The sequence below is a fragment of the Leguminivora glycinivorella genome, chromosome 4, assembly GCF_023078275.1.
Source record: "Leguminivora glycinivorella isolate SPB_JAAS2020 chromosome 4, LegGlyc_1.1, whole genome shotgun sequence".
NCBI classification, from domain to species: domain Eukaryota; kingdom Metazoa; phylum Arthropoda; class Insecta; order Lepidoptera; family Tortricidae; genus Leguminivora; species Leguminivora glycinivorella.
In genome coordinates, this window is record NC_062974.1 from 26,384,142 (window position 1) to 26,406,922 (window position 22,781).

General features: G+C 37.0%; 1 protein-coding gene across 2 annotated transcripts in view; it reads left to right on the forward strand.

Annotated features, from left to right (window-relative positions):
• Positions 1–1,695: 1,695 nt before the first annotated feature.
• LOC125225662 overlaps positions 1,696–22,781 on the forward strand; it is a 61,364-nt gene continuing 40,278 nt past the window's right edge. The window contains exon 1 of one of the 2 annotated variants that reach the window (XM_048129478.1): positions 1,696–1,877. In XM_048129478.1, the coding sequence (XP_047985435.1) occupies positions 1,830–1,877 (48 nt within the window). In that variant the 5' untranslated portion in view covers positions 1,696–1,829. The remainder of the gene's footprint in view (positions 1,878–22,781) is intronic. The other variant, XR_007177000.1, reaches the window with a different exon arrangement.

Genomic DNA, 22,781 nt, shown 5'->3' on the forward strand with positions numbered 1-22,781 from the left:
CATTTAAAAATATTTTAAGCGGGTTACTCACGTATTAAGTCGATATAGCGTTCGACATGTTTCGGTTCAATTTCGAGAACCTTTCTCAAGAGAGAGAGAGTTTTGTAGTTAAAAAAGAGACACAGTTATAGAGTCAATGAGTTACAGAGTCAACGTAGGCGGACTTATCCCTTAATGTTATCTCTTCCAGTCAACCTTTGAGGAGATGAGTAGAAGCGAATTAACGATGAATGAGAAAGAAATTTTAAAAAGTACAACCACTAAAAGAATAAGTATAATGTAATAAGGATTCCGATTCAAACTTATTACGAGTAATAAACCTGACGATTTTTGAACGCGTTTTGATGCGACGTACGACTGTACGTACTGACTAAGTGCAAAAATAGATATCGAAATAATCGTCTCATAAATATGGTACTACGCTCTTATTACACCGGACTAAGATGCTATAGGACATATTTTTGAGTAAGATGTGTACACCCATATTTTTACACTTGACTGTACATACACACGGTAATTTTACTGTATGTCGCATTAATCAATTATCCATGACTTATCAGTCATTCATTGTTTATGAAGACTTATTCAATGTTTATGAATCGAAATAACCATTTGTCTAGGTAAAATCTACCAGCTTAAGACATCAAGTTAAAAATTGTTTGAAATTAGTTTGCACTCTTGTAGATAAAATGTAATTTTGCTATCCGTTTCCGAATAATCAAGAGAGCCTTTATCAGTTGTGGTGAAAAAATGTTTACTCGTAAAGTGAATGCGCGCCTGTAGGCCTAGCACATGATTGCCGCGAGAGTATGTCGCCGCGAGATAGATCACATGTCTTATTCTAACTGTATTAAGATTTCTAATACATTACTACAAGGATATTAATATTTTCATGGCTGTAAGTACTCAAAAATGTCCACTTAGCAAGTTTTGTTAAAGTTTTGCTCCCATAGTTCCGATCACTGCTCATGATTGCTGCGAGATTATGTCGCGGCGGGATAGATTACCCGTCCTTACGCCGTGTCTTGCGTGGGCGACGGTCGCGCGACCATCGCGCGACCGTCGCCGTCGCGTCTCATACTTCCATATCGATAAGGTTTGATTTCGTATGCGTCGCATCGCCGTCGCGCGACCATCGCGCGACCGTCGCCCACGCAAGCCCGGCGTAAGGACGGGTAATCTATCCCGCCGCGACATAATCTCGCAGCAATCATGAGCAGTGATCGGAACTATGGGAGCAAAACTTTAACAAAACTTGCTAAGTGGACATTTTTGAGTACTTACAGCCATGAAAATATTAATATCCTTGTAGTAATGTATTAGAAATCTTGGATTCAGGTATAGAATCAAATTTAACAACTGATCTAAAAATAATAATCTTGATGGTTTTATTTTAAACTAGCTTTTGCCCGCGGCTTCGCCCGCATTAGAAAGAGACAAAAAGTAGCCTATGTCACTCTCCATCCCTTCAACTATCTACACTTAAAAAATCACGTCAATTCGGCGCTCCGTTTTGCCGTGAAAGACGGACTAACAAACAGACACACACTTTCCCATTTATAATATTAGTAGGTATGGATTTATGTCAGCTCTAAGATTTTGTTAAAGTTTTAGTACTCCCATAGTTCCGATTCTGATCACTGATCATGAGCTAACCCTGCTGGTGCACAAAATCAACAAGTAACACAAGTGGAGATACGTCTTTTGCCCGCGCCACGCGGGGGCGATGTCGATTCATTTCAACATTTCATTCCCGCCAACGCCGCCGCGCCGCACGCACGCCGCCGCTCGCGACGATCGGAACTTGTGTGATCGAAACTGTTGTGAAGATGGTGTTGACTGACTTTTTGACGGAGACTCGGAGGAGGTGGTTGAAGGTGAGCGTTTTATAATTTTATTAGATTTAGTTTATAGTTTCGGTCGGTTATTGGTTAAAATAGTTTTTTTCTTAATTTTAAAACTTTTACATCACAACAGGAGATTAGTTGATCATTCGTCTTCTTATTTTTTTAATGACATTTTAAATATGTAAACAGAGTGATATTTAACACTTTATTGTATTTAATTTCACGCAAATCCTATAAAAAAACGATAAATAGGTAATTGTAGTAAATAAAAAGGCAACATTTTTTTTTTCCATTTTAAACCGAAAACAGAGTGATATGGAAATTAATATTTATGTCTGAAATTAAGTTAAACTTTCATACAGGGAGAGGACACAAAATATTATTGTGAATATATTATTATCGCCATCAATTTTGTTCAATTGTGAACGTTAAGTGTCAGGGGACTACCAAGTCAATGAAGAACAATTGAATCGTATCAGACAGCAAATCAAGTCCGCTCCACTAAATATGAAATGGTATATCGTTTATACCTCTAACTTTGTATACACTATGTAACATAATTGCCGAAGATAAATCCTACGGCTTATACATTACCTTCTATAGTATCTTTAATTTTCATGGTGTTTATTTTAAAAAAAGGAAGTGGTATTCGTAACCGCTATTCGATACCGGTTATGCTCTTAAATGGATCACCAGCATTAATGTTACATCCTGTATAATGTATGTCTGGCAAAATATTTTGTCAAATATACTCTAACCCGTACCAATATATAAATAGGAAAGTGTGTGTGTCTGTTTGTCCGTCTCTCCGCGAGCGAAGCTCGAAGCCACAGTAGTACCTGGCATCCCCTTGTTCCCGAGTCATGGATGTTTTCTATGTATATAAGTATGTATTTATATTTAAGTATATATATCGTCGCTTAGCACCCATTGTACAAGCTTTGCTAGTTTGGGGCTAAGTAGAAGTGTAAGGTTTCCCCAATATTTATTGATTTATTTATTTTATATCTTTTTGACGCGTGAACCCTTTTCTATTGGGTACATACAACTTAATTTCTAGTTAATAGCTATCGCTTATTTCTTGAAGTAAAACACAGTTATTGACATTCCATTACAATTATTGAAAACAGTTATTGAAATTCTTCAGATTATATTATTTCATACAAATCGGGTTATTAAACAAAACGATTAAAAACGTAATCGATTTAAGCTGTTATTTTAAATATAGATTATCGAGAAATATTGAATGCAACTTATGAAGGATGATACAAAATTAGACCTTATTGATCTACTGATAAAGTGTATAGTGCCTTAATTTGTTGGTGTTAATTACCTAATAACAGTTTGCATTAATTAATGGATATAAATATTTTTAGTACTCCACGAACTTACTATCAATGTATTACGTACGTCTGTGTACCGGATTTTAACAATTACGTATTATTTCTTCGAGTAAACACTAAGAGATAAGATAACGTATTTATTCGGAAACGAAAAAGAGGCTAGCAAAATTAGATTTCAATACAACCTGTTTCTTCTCAAAACAAACTAAGAATAATTGTAATTTCCTAAAAGTTCTTTTATCTTTTTTAAGGAGCTCTCTCTCTTCCCTTTCCTTTAATAGCGGTTTCGTACGTAAAAATATGGTCCGTAGTAGCCGAAGAACTAATGCTATGGTAATTTAATTCAGTTCAAATAGATCTGACGAATGTCGGAGATCGAATCATCATCATTCTCCTTGCGTTATTCCCTGGCACTTGCCACGGCTCATGGAAGTCGTAGGCCTGGGGTCCGCTTTGACAACTAATCCCAAGATTTGGCGTAGTCACTAGTTTTTACGAAAGCGACTGCCATCTGACCTTCCAACGCGAAGGGTAAACTAGACCTTATTGGAATCAGTCCGGTTTCCTCACTATGTTTTCCTTCACCGAAAAGCGACTGGCAAAGATCAAATGTCGGAGATCGAATCAAGTGCGTAAATTACTATAGAAATAATTCTATGGCTACTACGGACGTATGGACCATAATCTACGGATCGAATTCGGATCGGACGAGTGCAAAACCGCTTTTAAAGGCTTATAGACTCCGTAACGAGTTGATAAATAGGCATATTTGGTCACGCCTCTGCGCTTTACGAGGGTGCATATACCACCGCCGGCAGGTGTGTGTCACAGTTGACCTTAGCGAGGCAGCCAAGCGTTGTTAAGGGAAAAATCGTGGGAACTTGTGATACTTATTTTATGACGAACATATAGGTCATCATACTCACCATAATAAGTAAGTTTTGAGAACGAGATCAGAAACAATATGGGTGATGAAAGACTTCATACATTTGGTTTCAATAACATTATAGTACGTAGCCAAATGTACAAACGCATACGATAATATGGTTATCGTAGCTAGCTATCTCTGTCGCTCTTCCGTATTGGTGCGACAGAGCCAGACTGCGTTTCGATCGGCGTCTAGCGTCAACGATTGTTATTTCAGCAAGGCCGGCAGGTATTATTATGAATCCTTATTAAAAAACTTTAGCTATTAATTAAATGGGAACAAAATATTATTACAAGAATAAAATATGAAATTTTGCTAATGAAAATGAGCAGGGTAATTTTAAATTAACTTTGTAAGATACATGTTAAATGTTTATGTAACAAAAACAATACCCAAAATTCCATACACGATACACGCTTGGCTACACTGAGCGCTCAGAGAGATGCGAACTGAGATCACGCCACGCCACCGAGGATACGGTAGCGAAAATGCTAAAATGGAAAGGAGCCCTCCTTTCAACTTGAGAATTTTAGTTAAATATACAAGTGTTAACAACTAGATTTATCGAAAAAAAATTGTCCATTAAGAACAACTCAGTCAAAAGATATTTCAAAAAAATCTTTAAAATCGAGGTTCCGCTCTCGACTCTTTCCTCTTTCAAAATTTAATCAATCGGAACGAAATTTGAGAATCTGAATGAAAATGAAATAATCTATGTCGGACCGTTTAGTTTTTTTGGTTAATTGTTACCAATCTTGAGTATCACACCTTTTTTTGCGCAACAATGAAAAAAGCTGTTTTTGGAAATTTTTGATTGGCTCTAGAGTCTTTAAAAAGCAGAATATCAAAAAAATCAAAACGGTCCGACACAGATAAAAATAATAACAATCTGTGTTGAAAAAATCATTGCTCTATCTTCAAAAACCAGGGAGGAAATAGTCGAGAGCGTTTGTATGGAGAATTGACCCCTTCCGTATCGTCTTAGGGCCGATTTAGACGGTACGAGAACGCGCATGCGAGTTTTATTACATTGTGGTATTTGATGGCTGTGCAAAATTGTATGTAACCTCAACAGCCCGCAATCATAGAGGTTTAAGTAAGGGAAGAGTTGTAACTCCATACATCAGTAAATGCGAGTTATATGTATAGACATAGTTATAGTGACATCTAGCGACAATCACGCGTCAACTAGCTTAAATTATCAGTACTGCTACTTGTCAATAGATGTCGCGACGAACGAAGAGTCTAATGCTCACCAATTTTTAGCTAACATTACAATTAATCAGTATTCTGTTTTCAATTCCTTCTCCTACTGTCACAACGTTACCTAGTTAATTTTAATCGAATGTAGTTAATATTAACTAATAATGTTATTTATTAGTAATTTAATACAATAAATCCTTCTCCTTGTAATATAAGTTGTAAACTGTTCTAATATTAAATTTTTGGCAGACGAGATACTGTTGACGCCTAGTACTAGTACCGAGTAGTGGTACTGATAACTCACGATATTTAATGCGTGATTGGCGCGTGATTATCGCTAAATGACACTATAACTATGCCTAATACAAATAACTTGCATTTACTGATGTATGCCTTACCTATTCCTCTATGCCGCAATGTAACACTGAAATCGCATGGGAGTTCGTACGCCGTCTAAATCAGGATCAGCTATTTTTGAATCTCGCATACGGGATTTTGTCACTAAAGTACATACATACATACAATCACGCCTGTATCCCATAAAGGGGTAGACAGAACACATGAAAATACTAAAGCTTCAGTGCCACTCTTGGCAAATAAGGGGTTGAAAGAAAACGAAACTGTGACATTGCAGTGACAGGTTGCCAGCCTCTCGCCTACGTCACAATTTAACCCATATGCCATAGTCGCCTTCTACGACACCCACGGGAAGTAAGGGGGTGGTGAAATTCTTAACCCGTCACCACACAGGTCACTAAAATACCGGTTGAAAACGGTGACTTGCTTATTATTTTCAGTGACAATTTTCTGAATTCGAACGCGTGAGACTCAAAAATCGGTCCGCAGGACTAAGTTTCTCAATTCATTTTAAAGTCAAACTAGGTAACAATATCTTCAAATGCCACCGTAGAATTTTATCTCCGAACTATTTAAATGTAAAACCTATTGTGTAGTACGCTGACAATATTAGCATAAGAGATAAGATTTAATTATTGTGTGTGTAAGATAATGTAAACCCCAGAAATGGAGGGACGTCTGTATGTACACACACACACACACACACACACACACACACACACACACACACACACACACACACACACACACACACACACACACACCCACGCAAACGACGTATTTAGAATGTTTTGTAAGGAAAAGGTAAGTGTGTGCTGTGTTGGGGGCACTAGGGTTGGCTATTGTCAAAGGTTTGCATAGGTGGCGCCAGTTTAGCTTGACGCGATACTGCAAGGAAGATAGTTTCAAGGTTTTTAAAGGCGGTTTCGATCCGGTCCGGCCCAAATCCGAATCCGATCTATGAAAATAATTATGTTCCGTATGTACGTTTTAATGAAGACTTATAACGGGCCTACATACAGTTCATCATCCTCCTCCTTGCGTTACCCCGGCGCCCTGGGGTCCGCTCTGACAACTAATCCCAAGATGTGGCGTAGGCACTAGTTTTTACGAAAGCGACTGCCATCTGGCCTTTCAACCCGAAGGGTAAACTAGACCTTATTGGAATTAGTCCGGTTTCCTCACGATGTTTTCCTCAACCGAAAAGCCATTTCGTACATAAGTTCCGAAAAACTCATTGGTGCGAGCCGGGGTTCGAACCCGCGACCTCCGGAACGAAAGTCGCACGCACTTACTGCTGGGCTGCCAGCGTTTTCCCTAGGGCCGACATACACTTCATTTAGGTCATATTTCGCTCGACATACTACAAGCCAATACGAGGGTCCTCATCAAGAGTTTACAAAAGGCCGGTCAGTTCACGGTCACCGTGCCAAGCGATCCGTGTATCATATTTTAATATGTCTGAGACCCGCGGGAGTTATTAAAATTAAAAAGTTTACTACTACTAACCCGTCTCGATAATGGTGGTCTCACACTCGCTGTTATGTATGTTATATAACACGGTGTGAGAACGCGATGGCGCGATGTCCCTGTCATATAACATTTATAACATCCCGGTGAAATACTAACATATACTTTTATTGGGCTAACAAGATTCAATAAATATAAATATACACCATACTTAACATATTTTGATTATTTTACTGAAAAAAAAAACCGGCCAAGAGCGTGTCGGGCCACGCTCAATGTACGGTTCCGTAGTTTTCCGTATTTTTCTCAAAAACTACTGAACCTATCAAGTTCAAAACAATTTTCCTAGAAAGTATTTATAAAGTTCTACATTTGTGATTTTTTTCATATTTTTTAAACTTATGGTTCAAAAGTTAGAGGGGGGGGGACGCACTTTTTTTTCCTTTAGGAGCGATTATTTCCGAAAATATTAATATTATCAAAAAACGATCTTAGTAAACTCTCATTCATTTTTTAATACCTATCCAACAATATATCATATGTTGGGGTTGGAATGAAAAAAAATATCAGCCCCCACTTTACATGTAGGGGGGTACCCTAATAAAACATTTTTTTCCATTTTTTATTTTTGCACTTTGTTGGCGTGATTGATATACATATTGGTACCAAATTTCAGCTTTCTAGTGCTAACGGTTACTGAGATTATCCGCGGACGGACGGACGGACGGACGGACGGACGGACGGACGGACGGACGGACGGACGGACGGACAGACAGACATGGCGAAACTATAAGGGTTCCTAGTTGACTACGGAACCCTAAAAAGGCCAAGAGCGTGTCGAGCCACGCTCAGTGTAGACTTCCGTAGTTTCTCGTATTTTTTTCAAAAACTTAACCTATCAAGTTCAAAATAATTTTCCTAGAAAGTCTTTATAAAGTTTTACTTTTGTGATTTTTGTAATATTTTTTAAACTTATGGTCCAAAAGTTAGAGGGAGGGGGGGACACATTTTTAGGAGCGATTATTTCCGAATGAGCATTATCAAAAATGATTTTAGTAAACCCCTTTTCATTTTTAAATACCTATCCAACAATATATCAACAATTCAAAATCACTCCCCACTTTACGTGTAGGGTGGAAGGGTACCCTAATAAAACATTTTTTTCCGCTTCTTATTTTTGCACTTTGTCCGCGTGATTGATATACATATTGGTACCAAATTTCAGCTTTCTAGTCCTTATGGTCACTGAGATTATCCGCGGACGGACGGACGGACAAACAGACATGGCGAAACTATAAGGGTTCCTAGTTGACTACGGAACCCTAATAAAGCAGGTTAAGAATGTCATCACCCCCTTTCTTCCCGTGGGTCTCGTAGAAGTCGAGCGTAGGCGTGAGGCTGGCAACCTGTCACTGCAATGTCACTATTTCGTTCTCTTTCAACCCCTTATTTGCCAAGAGTGGCACTGAAACTTGAGTAATTTCATGTGCTTTTCTTATCGCTTTGGCATGATTGTATACCTACACCGTGTTTTTTTGTTTTCGGTTAAATTCGACACGTAGCTAGGTTCATTACCAGGATCCTGTATATCACTTTTAGTTAAATTCGTAAAAAAAATCATCATTTTCATACATAATAAATGAATTTATTAGTGTGAGAGACCCTTAAGAATAATATTCAAGTTAGTGTCAAGTGATAGACGGCACATGTCAAAACAAATAATAACGTTAGGAATTTATAAAGGTTGTCGCACACGTGTTCTGCAGTAATTATCTTTATTTTTCTAATAACTCGATAACCGTAAGGGTTAAGACGCTAGTTTCTTAGAGAAATTAATTGTATTTGATCTAAAGAACCTTCCCTTAAAGTTAACGGAATTCAGTTATTCTATTTTCTCTGATAAAAACAGATTATGTATGTATTTTACTGAAAAACTAGGTTAGTTAGGTATACTATTACAATTTGGAGCATTTGGAGATAGGTTAGGTACCTACGTCAGTTTATCTTAACACGACAGAAAACAATTCGTTACGCAGACTGTATCATTAATTACGATTAAATAATTCTGCAGAATATGACGTAGAATGTTTGTTTAATTGTGTAAATATTATGCCTATTGTTATGTCATTTGGTGATAATATCTGTTTACAAAACTGGCTAAGCGATTCTGTCATCCAAAATGTATACACCTCTCAAGAAAATTATCCATACTTAATATTATAAATGGGAAAGTGTGTGTCTGTTTGTTTGTCCGTCTTTCACGGCAAAACAGAGCGACGAATTGACGTGATTTTTTAACTGGAGATAGTTGAAAGGATGGAGAGTGCTTTCTTTCTAACGCGAGCGAAGCCGCGGGAAAAAACTTGCACTTTATGTTTATTTTCAAATTATTACCTTGGGGTTATATCTATTTATTAAGTTCAGTCACCGGCATGAATAAGTGATAATTTCTGTACCTTGTCACTCTTACGTCGTGTCTGAAATGTCATACCAAATTGTTAAACGATTTACAGCGACAAGGTACAAAAATCATCACTTACTTATGCCGCTGACTGTACCCTGTACCGCTGTCTAATACGAGTGTGCACTATGCACAGCCAAAAAGCCTTATTTTTAAACTAGCTAGATTAATTCGTGTAAGATTATTCATTCATTTTTAATTTTTTAACTCTGAAACTATATAGACTAAATTCTGCAAAGTATATTTGACATTTTAGTCTTAAAATGTAATCAGGAATACGCTGTTGAAATTATTCGGTTTCCTCATATGACACCGTGTATAGGTAATCAAATATTTAACGTCATTCATGATAAAAATAATGTAGATTTCTAAGAGCTCTTAGGTGCGTACAACGTTTGCATATTTGATAAGATAAGAGTGTTGTCTTAGTTATTATTTATTCATTTTTGACTGACAACGCACTTTGCGTGCCTGAGATGTAAATGTGACATCCACGAGTTACCCTATCGCTTACTTAAAGCCAAAGAGGATCGAGTATTACAGAGAATTACTGTCGAAGTAAAATGTGTAATTACAGTGCATAGACTGCCATCTCTTGACACAGGCTTGAAACTTTTGAACCTCAGTTTTGACAATTTGGCCCATATTCTTAGCTTGATATGTGTTAAAATGTCAAAAGCATATCACGGGATTAGTGTTACGCGCTTTACATCAGGCGGGCCGTATGCTTGTTTGCCACCGACGATTTGTATAAATTATTTCAAAATAATCTGGCAATACTAATTCAGAAAATTATTCATAAACAATATTTGCAAAAACTGTTTTTTTTAATACTTAATTCGTATTAATTATAGTATGAATTTTCTGAGATGCACTTTTCGGTTTTGCCCTAATCTGCTAAACAAAGGCCATTGTTTCTATTATTCGCCGCGGTTAGCTCCCGTTTCCACAGCACGTGCTAAAGTCTCAGTGTAGTTAAAAAGCAACTATCATGATAGCAATATAAATAATTACTGAACACGTGTGTGACAACCTTTACCAATTCCTAATGTTATTTATTTTGACATGTGCCGTCAATCACTTGACACTAACTTGAATGTTATTCTTAAGGGTCTCTCACACTAATAAATTTATTTATTATGTATGAAAATGATGAAACAAGTTTTTTAACTAAAAGTGATATACAGGCTGGTTCCAGATAATATCAAATATCAAATTTTTATTGCATATCACATTACATAATATTAGGTGGAACTTACAAAAGGTGGGTTTACATGTGACACCCTGCAAGGGCACAGCAATATACATGCTTAAAATTAACATGCACTTCATACTTCTAATTATCTAATCATGTTTATCGTTAAAAAAATCTTTTAATGAACCTAAAATAATAATGAACCTAGCTACGTGTCGAATTTAACGGAAAACAAAAAAAAACACGGTGTATAAGTAACAAGTTCAGGTGATAGAAATATATTTTTGTTTGTTTAAAAAATATTTTTTTATTTATAAGAATATGGTTATCGAAGTGTAAAAAGCTAACAGATACAGACATACTTTATACAATAGTTATGCTATATCATTGTATTATTATGTATGTAGTAGCGAAACAGGAATTTTCCACAAAGATCAATTTTATAACAGATGTCGACCGGATGACGAAGATACACAAATCGTCATGTGTTTCTGATACATCTGTTGTATTTAATATTTCACATATACATATTGTGTAGATGATAAATAAGCGCTGGTGGCCTAGCGGTAAGAGCGTGCGACTTTCAATCCGGAGGTCGCGGGTTCAAACCCCGGCTCGCACCAATGAGTTTTTCGGAACTTATGTGCGAAATGTCATTTGATATTTGCCAGTCGCTTTTCGCTGAAGGAAAACATCGTAAGGAAACCGGACTAATCCCAATAAGGCCTAGTTACCCTTCCGGTTTGAAGGTCAGATGGCAGTCGCTTTCCTAAAACAGGCTCCCATGAGCCGTGGCAAAGGTGTCCTGCCGTTTCGCCAAAAAACGTTTCGTCAAATTTCATTTCCCAATAATCATATCGCAATAGTTTCATTTCCCAAAGTATTGTTTGGCAAAGGTATGTTTCGCAATGAATTTGTTTGGTCAAATTATCATTTGGTACAATTTTACTTAGTCAAATTTTATTTAGACAAAACTTTATTTCGCAAATGTTTTTAATGGCAAAACTTATATCCCAAAAACATGTTTGGTAAAAATTTCACATCGCAAATTTCGAAAATATTTAGGCATTTGCATTTTCATTTCTACGGGATCCATTTAATTTACCGAAGATTTTTTTGCCAAATAAGTATAACTTAAAATCTGTCAAATGATAATTTCAGTTTTATTCCCTAGTACTTCACTTGGACAAGAAAAGTTTGCTCAACTTTATTTTTGTCAAATTTATTAGTTTTATTACTGGACAAAATTATTTTGTCAACTATTTTTTTGTCAAAAAATGTTTCTACAAATTACACCATGCAAAACAACTTTTGACAATAAATATTAAAAGACATAAATGTAATGTAATAATTTTATTACTATTGTGACAGAAAACTCGTGTGTGACAGAGTCAGTTTAGGTGCGACGACGAGCGAAGCGAGGAGGAGCGTGTTAGGTTGACAGTGAGCAAACCGGAAATGACTTTTAAAAGTAATTCTTTTTAATAAAATGTATCCGGATATGCAAGTGAAAATGCCATCCTTGTCATTTGCAGCAGGAGGAAAAAAGTACGACATACACATTGATTTCACACAAATCTTGGGCACAAAGTATAAAATCAACAAACAAATTTCTAGTGCGCCATTTAATTACAATATATTGAGAAATGGAAATTTTGCCTAACAATACCTTTGACTAAATAATATTTGGTAAAATGAAATTTGACCAAGTAATACTTGCCAAAAAAAGTTTTGCTAAATGTCAATTTGCGATAAGTTGTTTTGCCAAACGTTTATTTGGGAAATGATAGTTTGGGAATAATAGTTTGGGATGTGAAACTTTGGGAAACGTTTTTCGGCGAATCGTCAGTAAACCCGTGGCAAATGCCGGGATAACGCCAGGAGGATGCTGATGATGATATTGTGTAGATGATTTAATCATAATCAAATAGAGAGTAAATCGAAGTATATCATAAATACCGTAATGCACGTGACGCTTATTCATATTTACCTTGTGGTTAGTCGACATATAATTACAAATATCAATAAAACCGTGACATAACACTGTACAACTGGAAGTGTAACGTAAAATTGTCAACATAAGTATATGTGACACATAATTATAAAAGATCCTACTAACCTTTTGACGTCTGGTCTGGCTCGTGACCCTGCCTGCTGAGCCGCGGTCCTGGGTTCGAATCCCGGTAAGGGCATTTATTTGTGTGATGAGCACAGATATTTGTTCCTGAGTCATGGACGTTTTCTATGTATAAGTATTTGTATATTATATATATCGTTGTCCGAGTACCCACAATACAAGCCTTCTTGAGCTTACCGTGGGGCTCAGTCAAGCTGTGTAAGAATGTCCTATAATAATAATACTAAGATTTTGAACACGAAACGGTGTAGTTTTAGCAACGAAATTGTTGCTAATAAGACTAATTGTGGTCCAAAGTCTTTAAGGTACTATATATAGAAATTTGAAAGCAATGCGACATATTTTTTTATTCATTTTCTTTATTGCGGGATAGTTAAAAAAAATCATATTTAGCTTCGCAATTTTCATATATTATGTTTCACTTAGGCACTGCCAGTGCCATATGTAATACTAGCTTTTACCCGCAGCTTTGCTTACGTTAGAAAGAGACAAAAAGTAGCCTATGTCACTCTCCATCCCTTCAACAAAATCACGTCAATTCGTCGCTCCGTTTATTTGGTTTCGCCGTGAAAAACGGACAAACAAACAGACACACACACTTTCCCATTTATAATATTAGTATGGATTATCTATGCAATATCTTATCAGAGAGTCCGACCCATTTGTGAGTGCGTTTGGTAAAACGTCCCACTTTGTCAATTGCTACGAGTATAAAGCCGTTTTTAGGGTTCCGTAGTCAACTAGGAACCCTTATAGTTTCGCCATGTCTGTCTGTCCGTCCGTCCGTCCGTCCGTCCGTCCGTCCGTCCGTCCGTCCGCGGATAATCTCAGTAACTGTAAGCACTAGAAAGCTGAAATTTGGTACCAATATGTATATCAATCACGCCAACAAAGTGCAAAAATAAAAAATGGAAAAAAATGTTTTATTAGGGTAGCCCGCCTACATGTAAAGTGGGGGCTGATTTTTTTTTTCATTCCAACCCTAACGTGTGATATATTGTTGGATAGGTATTTAAAAATGAATAAGGGTTTACTAAGATAGTTTTATGATAATACTAATATTTTCGGAAATAATCGCTCCTAAAGGAAAAAAAAGTGCGTCCCCCCCCTCTAACTTTTGAACCATATGTTTAAAAAATATGAAAAAAATTACAAAAGTAGAACTTTATAAAGACTTTCTAGGAAAATTGTTTTGAACTTGATAGGTTCAGTAGTTTTTGAGAAAAATACGGAAAACTACGGAACCCTACACTGAGCGTGGCCCGACACGCTCTTGGCCGGTTTTTTCAGTTTATTAATATAAAGATACAATCTCGTCTTTATGGTAACTGACTAATCGGGACGTTTTACTAAACACACTCACATTCATATATGTAGGTATGTCAAATCCAAAAAGTTTTCTCATTAATGCGTCCATTAGATATTATTATTTGTCACTTGTTTTAATTGAGTTGTATCTCTTTGCTCTGTGGTGGTGATAGATATGATTTAAATAAAAATACGAATTATTTAAGTGTGACATCTTTAAGCAAACAGTCCCTTTTTCAGTGAGTCAAAGGGCATTAGGTTTCTAGGGCAGCTATCTCCGTTGATACCATTAATCCACATCGCCTGGATTAAAATATAAGTGGGTCAACAGGGCACAATCGGTGTCAGCAGTTTGTTACTTAGACATTACCATTTTTAAAGCTTCTACCTAAGGATCTTGAGGCGAAAAAAGGTGCTATTCGACTTCAGAAAATTCCTGCGTGTTTAGGGCAGGGCTTACTTTTTAATAACGCCGTGTCTTGCGTGGGCGACGGTCGCGCGACCGTCGCGCGACCGTCGCCGTCGCGTCTCATACATCCATATCGATAAGGTTTGATTTCGTATGCGTCGCATCGCCGTCGCGCGACCATCGCGCGACCTTCGCCCACGCAAGCCACGGCGTAAGTCTAGCTGTAACTTCTGATTTCAGTCCCCGCGAATGATACGGGCGGCTGAATTCAATTAATCAGTTCTTTTTTTTTATTCGTATGCATAATAAATCTGTGTGTAATTATGAAGTTTGTGAAGTAATTTAATAATGAAAATGATGAATAAATGAATGATAATGAGTTATGTACCGTTGATTTTTTTGAGTTTGTTAACTATATAAGTGATAAATTTACAGAATGATTCTAAAGTAGAGTTTTTTGTAGTGATTTCCAAAAGGTTATAGGGTCTATTTTGATGCTTTGACAGATGATTTCGTGGTCGAGACGAGGGTTCATAAATTTGGGACAATATCTGAGGAGATGTTCTATGGATTGTGGGGTGGTTTGGTCGCATGGGCATAGGTCATCGGGGGTGATTTTGAAGCGGTGGAGGTAAGTTTTGTGATAGCCATGGCCGGTGAGAATTTGGGTGAGGTGGAATGATTGCGTGATTTTATTTCTGAGATTTTGGATAGGGCTTACTTATTTCATTTCATTTCATTTCATTTCATTTCATTTATTAATTGTAAAGTCATGTACATACATTAAAATGCAGGTGTAATGCAGTTGGTAGGTCAGTTCATGACGCCCTGTGAGGGCATACAACAAGCTTATCTTAACTAATCTAGGTTAAAAATAAAAAATATACAATGTTTTTTCTAAATCTAGTACAATAAATTGATCAATAATAATAAATTTCATTATTTCATTTTACATAATTAAAATGCATGAAAAGTGTAAAATGTAACTCCTCACATCTAAAAATGCAACCGTTGAAACTCATCGATTATTAGGTAGGTAGGTTTTTTAAAAAAATGGAATTAAATCCACAGAATATATAATAATACAAGTACAGAAGGCTCACTCCTTTGATGTTCACAAAACGCCGCCATTCTAAATTTTTACCTACATTAACAAACGGACCGCACGCGTGCAGACGACATTGAATTCTATTGCGCCGCGCCAAGGTCGTCGCCAGTGAATGGTCCGCGAACTCGCGGCCGCCGGCATGTACTTGTAGCGCGGTGAAAGGATCGCGGAGTGAGCCGCCCCTGTTAAATCTAAGTAGGTTATTTTGCCTCACCTTGTACCTATATTTGATTATTTATACTCATTATTGAATGAAACAAAGCATCATCAATCAACAAGACGTTTACTGCATTGCAATCAACAACAGGACAATAATGGATATAAACCTATATTACTGATAATACGAGTTATTGCTCCGATAGCGCAAGTGTTTAGACAGGCTGGCGATGGAAGCTACGTAGAATATATATGTGCCTAACTGCGAGAGCCCTAAATATATTAGGTATATCTCCATCGCCATACAGCGAGGCAACGCTGCTAGCGTGATGGCATGGCACAGAACGGGTTCCTTTAGGTATACTACTTTTTATATATGTAGTATTGTTTTTTACAATTGTATGTGATTTTATTATTATTGTACAAATTATGTTGTATGAAACTTTTGCCAGAAAAGGACAAATGGGTGGTTAAAATCTTTCGGGTTTCTTTGTTACACCGTGTATACGACTAATATTTTAATATAGGATTTCGGGGAAAGAAAGGAACTTGTCTTGAAATGGTTTGAACCACTTTTAGTATCGATAACTGGAATTAAATATTAACTGCTACAAACATTTCAAATTTATTATGGGGTGAAAATTAAGAGTTCCTTAAAACACCTCTTAATTAATGATAACACTGATAAATTCTATGTCTGGTATAATTTATCGCCCGTCACTGTTTATATATGTATACAACATGTTTTTATTGAATTCCATTAACTTTAAGGGAAGGTTCTTTAGATCAAATACAATTAATTTCTATAAAAAACTAGCGTTTAACTCTTACGGTTATCGAGTTATTAAAAAAATAAAGATAATTACTGAACACGTGTATGACAACCTTTACAAATTCCTAATGTTTTTTGTTTTGACATGTGCCGTCAATCACTTGAATGTTATTCTTAGGGGTCTCTCACACTAATAAATTCATTTATTATATATGAAAATGATGAAAAAGATTGTTTTGCGAATTTAACTAAAAGTGTAATGTAAGATAATGAACCTATAGCTACGTGTCGAATTTAACGGAAAAGAAAAAAAACACGGTGTATAACCTAACAGCTTTTTGTGATCTAATAATTACAAATGTAGGTAAGTAATTAGGTAGACGCAAATAACCTGTCTACAAAACACGTAGCTTTCAGCTTTCATCTCCTACACATGACATTTTCACAAGTTTTTACGAAAATAACATTTATTTAATTAATCTATGCATTTAGTCAGCTTTCGGGACCGTTCCCGTCGATTCATAACATAACTGCCGCGAGCAGACTTTGTTCCCGTGGCCGCTAAACATCTATATCTCAAAAAAACATTTTTTCGAGTTTATTTATATGAAAAAAAAAATGTTTTGACACATGTTTGTGTGTCAATAAAATGGCGAAATGGGTTGTGTTATAATTGGGCTTGGTTTTTTTCATCAAAATATATTGCTTCAATCGAGTGTTACATGATGACATTTCATTTATGTATATAGGATGTGTGTCTATAGGATAATTTTATTGGGTTGGTAAGAAAGTAATGAGCGAATCATAACGAATATTGTAATTTTTATTTAATTTATTATTTTAATCATTTATCAAAAATATAACGGCCTTCGTTATCTACTACTTGTCTCCATCGTTCTGGTAAAGAATGAATAGCATCGGCGAAGAAGTTCTTAGGTTTAGATTCAAAAAACTCAGCTATGTACTGTCGTAGATGGGCTTGATCATCGAACTTTTTTTCATTCAAGGCATTGCTTAGCGATCTGAACAATGCGTAATCCGTAGTAGGTGACAAGTCTGGAGAGTACGGTGGATGAGGTATCACTTTCCAACCTAGCTCCAATAGCTTTAGCCGAGTCACTTTTGCAATGTGTGGGCGAGCATTGTCGTGTAAGAAAAAAACTTTAGCATGCTGTGGACGATTCTGACAGATTTTTTGGTTTAAATTTTCAAGCTGATTACAGTATACTGATGCGGTAACAGTCATTCCACTTGGTAGGAGTTCCCAGTGAATAATACCATGAATATCCCACCAAACGGACAGCATAACTTTTTTCGGGTGAGGCTCTGTTTTTGGTGCCTCTATTCCTTTTTCGTTTGGAGCTAGCCACTGACGTTTGCGTGTGTGATTTATATATAAGACCCATTTTCCATCTCCAGTGATAAGATGGTCCAACCAGTTGAATGTGCGGCGAAAAGACAGAAGTTGTATGCAGATATCGGCACGGCGGTTTAGTTGATCTCTATCAAGTTCGTGCGGTATCCAAACACTGTATTTGTAGTTTTTTTCCCAACTCGTGTAAATGTGTTTCTATGGTGACATGAGAGCAGCCTAACTCGGTAGCAAGAGTACGACTCGTTAGCCTCGGATCTCCTTCAAATAAGGTTTTTAATTTGGCTACATCAGTCTTCACCGGTCGACCAGACTTAGGTTGATCTGATAATGAAAAGTCGCCACTACGAAACCGCTGGAACCATCGTTTCGCCGTGGCCTCAGACACAACTTCAGGAGCAACACGCTGACATATATTACGCACTGCTTCGGCGGCTGAATGGCCAGACTGAAATTCATATAGTAAGCAATGCCTTACATGCACTTTTAATTCGTCCATTTTCTTCCTTATATTAGCTCGGCGACAGCTAGTGAATGACTGACGAGAAACTGTGCGACTCGCCCTTTATATACTTTCGACCATAGAAGATTCTAGAACTCTCTCAAAAATTTTATGTGGAATTCAATCGATCGCTCATTACTTTCTTACCAACCCAATATTTTGACATGGCTTACATTTTCCTATATAATGCGAGGGCACGGCCAACATTCAAAAATCATTTCATATTATAACCGGTTATTTGTGTTCAGGACAGAACACAAGTTTAATTTGTATGTGAAACTTTAAGGTAAAAAGTCTATAACTTGTTGATGGTTGAAAAACAAGAGAGGACAGAACAGAAGAAATGGAAAATTGAGAAAAAATATGTAAGCGGATTAAAATGTATTTTTTACTTTTGATATGATGCAGTGAAAGTTAAAGTTGAGTTTTTTTATGTGGAAGCTACAGAAATAGTGGTGACCAACAATTTGGATTTGTGGCTAGGTAGGTATTGCAGGAAAGAAGTTGACAATTTTTGCGGACACGTGGCAGATCTGCCACATTTATGTGGCCATAAGTATCTTCCAAAAAGGCTTAAAGACTTTTTATTTTTTCCTAATTAATGTGGTAATTTGAATGATTAATTCTGTCTACCCGAATCTGAATAAATCTCAAAACAACTTTTTTTGAGATGTGACCGTTTAGCACGCACGGGATGTTTTGATTGCAAAATGAGATCAAAATAACGGCAAATATGCTGAAATTGCCTCATAAAATATCTGCCTCGAATATTGTGTTTTTACACTTTCATTTTTGCTATTAACGTTTATATTTCAATTGTTTGATAGCTTCTCAGTTTTACTTGATGCCGTGCAATTTTGTTTTATAATCGTAATTTACTTTGCCTTGTTTGTGTATTTTATAATTCGTTTTATAAGTATAGTGGTCTACTGAAGGCGTGTAATGGATAGCTTTTTGCACAAGAACACCACGCGAACGGAGTCCCTGTAACACAATTATTGAATGTCATAAATGTCGTAACTGATTGCCAGACTTTGATTAATCATTAGCTTAGCTAAATAGCCATAGGTTAGCTAAATATCCTAACCACAAATTTCAAATTTTGAAAAACCCTCTACCGCGACGTATAGTGGACCGATTTTCATGAAACATGGCTAAGAACACTCCCGACTAATTCAGCTTTCAAACAAAAACAAACTAAATCTAAATCGGTTCATCCGTTCGGGAGCTACGATGCCGCAGACAGACAAGCACACAAACAGACAGACAGACACGTCAAACTTATTTTTGCGTTCGTCACGTTTTTGCGTCGGGGGTTAAAAAAAAATTATGGCAATTTTGAAAAGTTACGCGAATGCCAGAAAATCGAATTACGACCAATGAAAATGCGGGCAAACAAAACATGATGACTTTAAAGACCCAGAACATTAACCCCCCGGATGCCTTGTCATTAAAAATCAAAGGCGTTCCAGGGGTTAAAAGAGATAAACAAAGAGAATAACGCGGTTTTATCAGTCTACTAAATTCAGAATTTCAGTAAGAAAACACAGACTCGTGTTCGCACGAATAGCAAATTGAATTCGCGATCCAGGAACTTTCTCAGCCTTCGGAAAGTTTTCTTCCTCATCAATTCGCACGCACTGCCAATTCAAGGTTTTTATTTCGTCCCTTACAATATTTTACAGGGTTGCGCTGGTAGCCTAGCGGTAAGTACGTGCGACTTTCGTTCCGGAGGTCGCGGCGGTCGGCGGTCACCAATGAGTTTTTCGAAATTTATGTACGAAATGTCATTTGATATTTGCCAGTCGCTTTTCGGTGAAGGAAAACATTGTGAGGGAAACCGGACTAATTCCAATAAGGTCTAGTTTACCCTTCGATTTGGAAGGTCAGATGGCAGTCGCTTTCGTAAAAACTAGTGCCTACGCCAAATCTTGGGATTAGGTTTACGAAAGCGACTGCCATCTGGGTAACTAGGCCTTATTGGGATTAGTCCGGTTTCCTCACGATGAACAACATGATTACAAGTATTGATGCATATAATTTTCCAAAAAAAAAAAATCTAACCTGTTAAACCTGTAACTGTAGAAAGGTCAAAATCAAAACATTTTTCAAATTATTAAACATGACATGATGCCGACGGCCACTTTTCATCATCGCACCGCTCGCCATCGACAGGGCGCTCATCCACACACCTTGCAACCTAAATGGTCGCGCACCGTGCGGTTTCAGAGGAATTTCCTCCAACGAACGGAATGAGCGTGCCGAGGTATTCCCGATGAACTACAGTATGGGGTTCTTCAAAAAAGGAGTGTACAAGTTTCTAATGGGTCGGCAACGCGTATGTGACACCCCTAGAGTTGTAGGCGTCCATAGGTGGTGACCGCTTTCCATCAGGCGGGCCATATACCTGTTTGCCGCCGACGTGATATCAAAAAAAATGCACAGTAGACTGAAATTCTAATAATAAGCATGAAGGTTGACACCCTTGACACCATTATTGTATATCACGATGTAAAAGAGGCGCTGTAAGCATCATTATTATTCACTCCCAATCTTGACACCGACGGAGTATAATTAGGCAAGATCTAGGTCAAAGACAGTTCTGGTGAAGATTCTTCGTTTTTAGCGTTCCGTACCAAAAAGGTACAAAAGGAACTCTTATGGTGCGACTCTGTCCGTCTGTCTGTCTGTCTGTCACATTACTAAGTATCGTGAGAACTACTTATCCTATCGATTTGAAATGTGGAATAGTTATGAGCATTGTTAACCTCTATAAATCGAAAGTATTTATTTTTAATCTGAAGTAACCCGGGCAATTATAAAGCAATTTTTCTAACCTGCGGCCGGAAAGCGTCAAATTTCAGGCCGCTGCGCTCTTTCCGGCTCCACACACTTTAACTAGTACATAAGATAGCCTCAGATATTTAGGTGTTTGTTGACCTCGGCTCCACCTCGGCCGACAATTACATGTGATGAGACATTTCTTACTTTACTGGCCTAGGTATGTAATCTACTACCTTTATAATGTATCTGTTATGTGGGTTTATGTTCTCGTGTAAAAGTGAATACATAAATTACATAGGTATTTGGGCCTTTTTTTTCAAAGTTGTACCCTCACTTTTTTGGATTTTAAAATTTTTATGTGATTTCTACTCAGAATCGCGAGCTCTTTGAATCCTGATAGGAGAAAAGTGTCCCAAGTATTTTTCCCATTCCATTACCAATTTTTCATACATTTTGTATGGCGGTAACGGAATGGAAGTTCTGAAAAATGTATGGAAATCTTGGCACATTTTTTTTCTCCTATCAGGATCGAGAGACCTCGCGATTATGAGTATGAATCGCGTAAAAAATACCCATGTTACAAAAAAAGTGGGGTGGACAACTTTGAAAAAAAATGGGCAATTTTAAGCTTAAATACATGCTACATTATTTTGCCTTGTTGGAACGCATACATACGCAAAACGATGGGTTCCGTACCATACGAATACAAAAACGTACTAGCAAAATAGCCTTATTCCACGGTTCTTGTGTCGTTTTGATAAGAAGAGCAGTTTTAGTAACTTCATTATTCATCAACACTTGACCGGACAACCGATCATATCCAAAATATTTTTTTGAACAAACAGACTTACAGCATTTTGCCATTTTGGCACAGAACCCTATATATATCATTTTGATATACTTATATCACTTTTCTCTAAAAAATTAATGTCAAGAATGTTTACCTTTTTTAAAAAGCTAAAGAACCGAAGTTCACTCGACGTAAGTGACGACAGGTGTTGATAGGGGTATCGTGGTTACTCGTGCGGAATGTTCGTTATTAAGTATACGTTACGCTTCGCAAGTTACGTTCCTTTGCCCTTTAGTGCCACAGAAAGAATAACAAACATGGGTTACTAAGTTCTTGAACAATGGCGTTAAAAATAATCGACATTAAGACGATACAGAAGGGGTCAATTCTCCATACAAACGCTCTCGACTATTTCCCCCCTGGTTTTTGAAGATAGAGAAATGATTTTTTCAACGCAGATTATTATGATTCTTATCTGTGTCGGACCGTTTTGATTTTTTTTTTATTTTTTGATTTTAAAGACGCTAGAGCGGATCAAAAATTTCCAAAAACGGCCTTATTGCTAATGGCCCAAAACAGGGGTGCAGGTATAGGGTAGGGGTAGGGGGGTAGGTTGGTAACAATTTGCTAAAAAAGTTA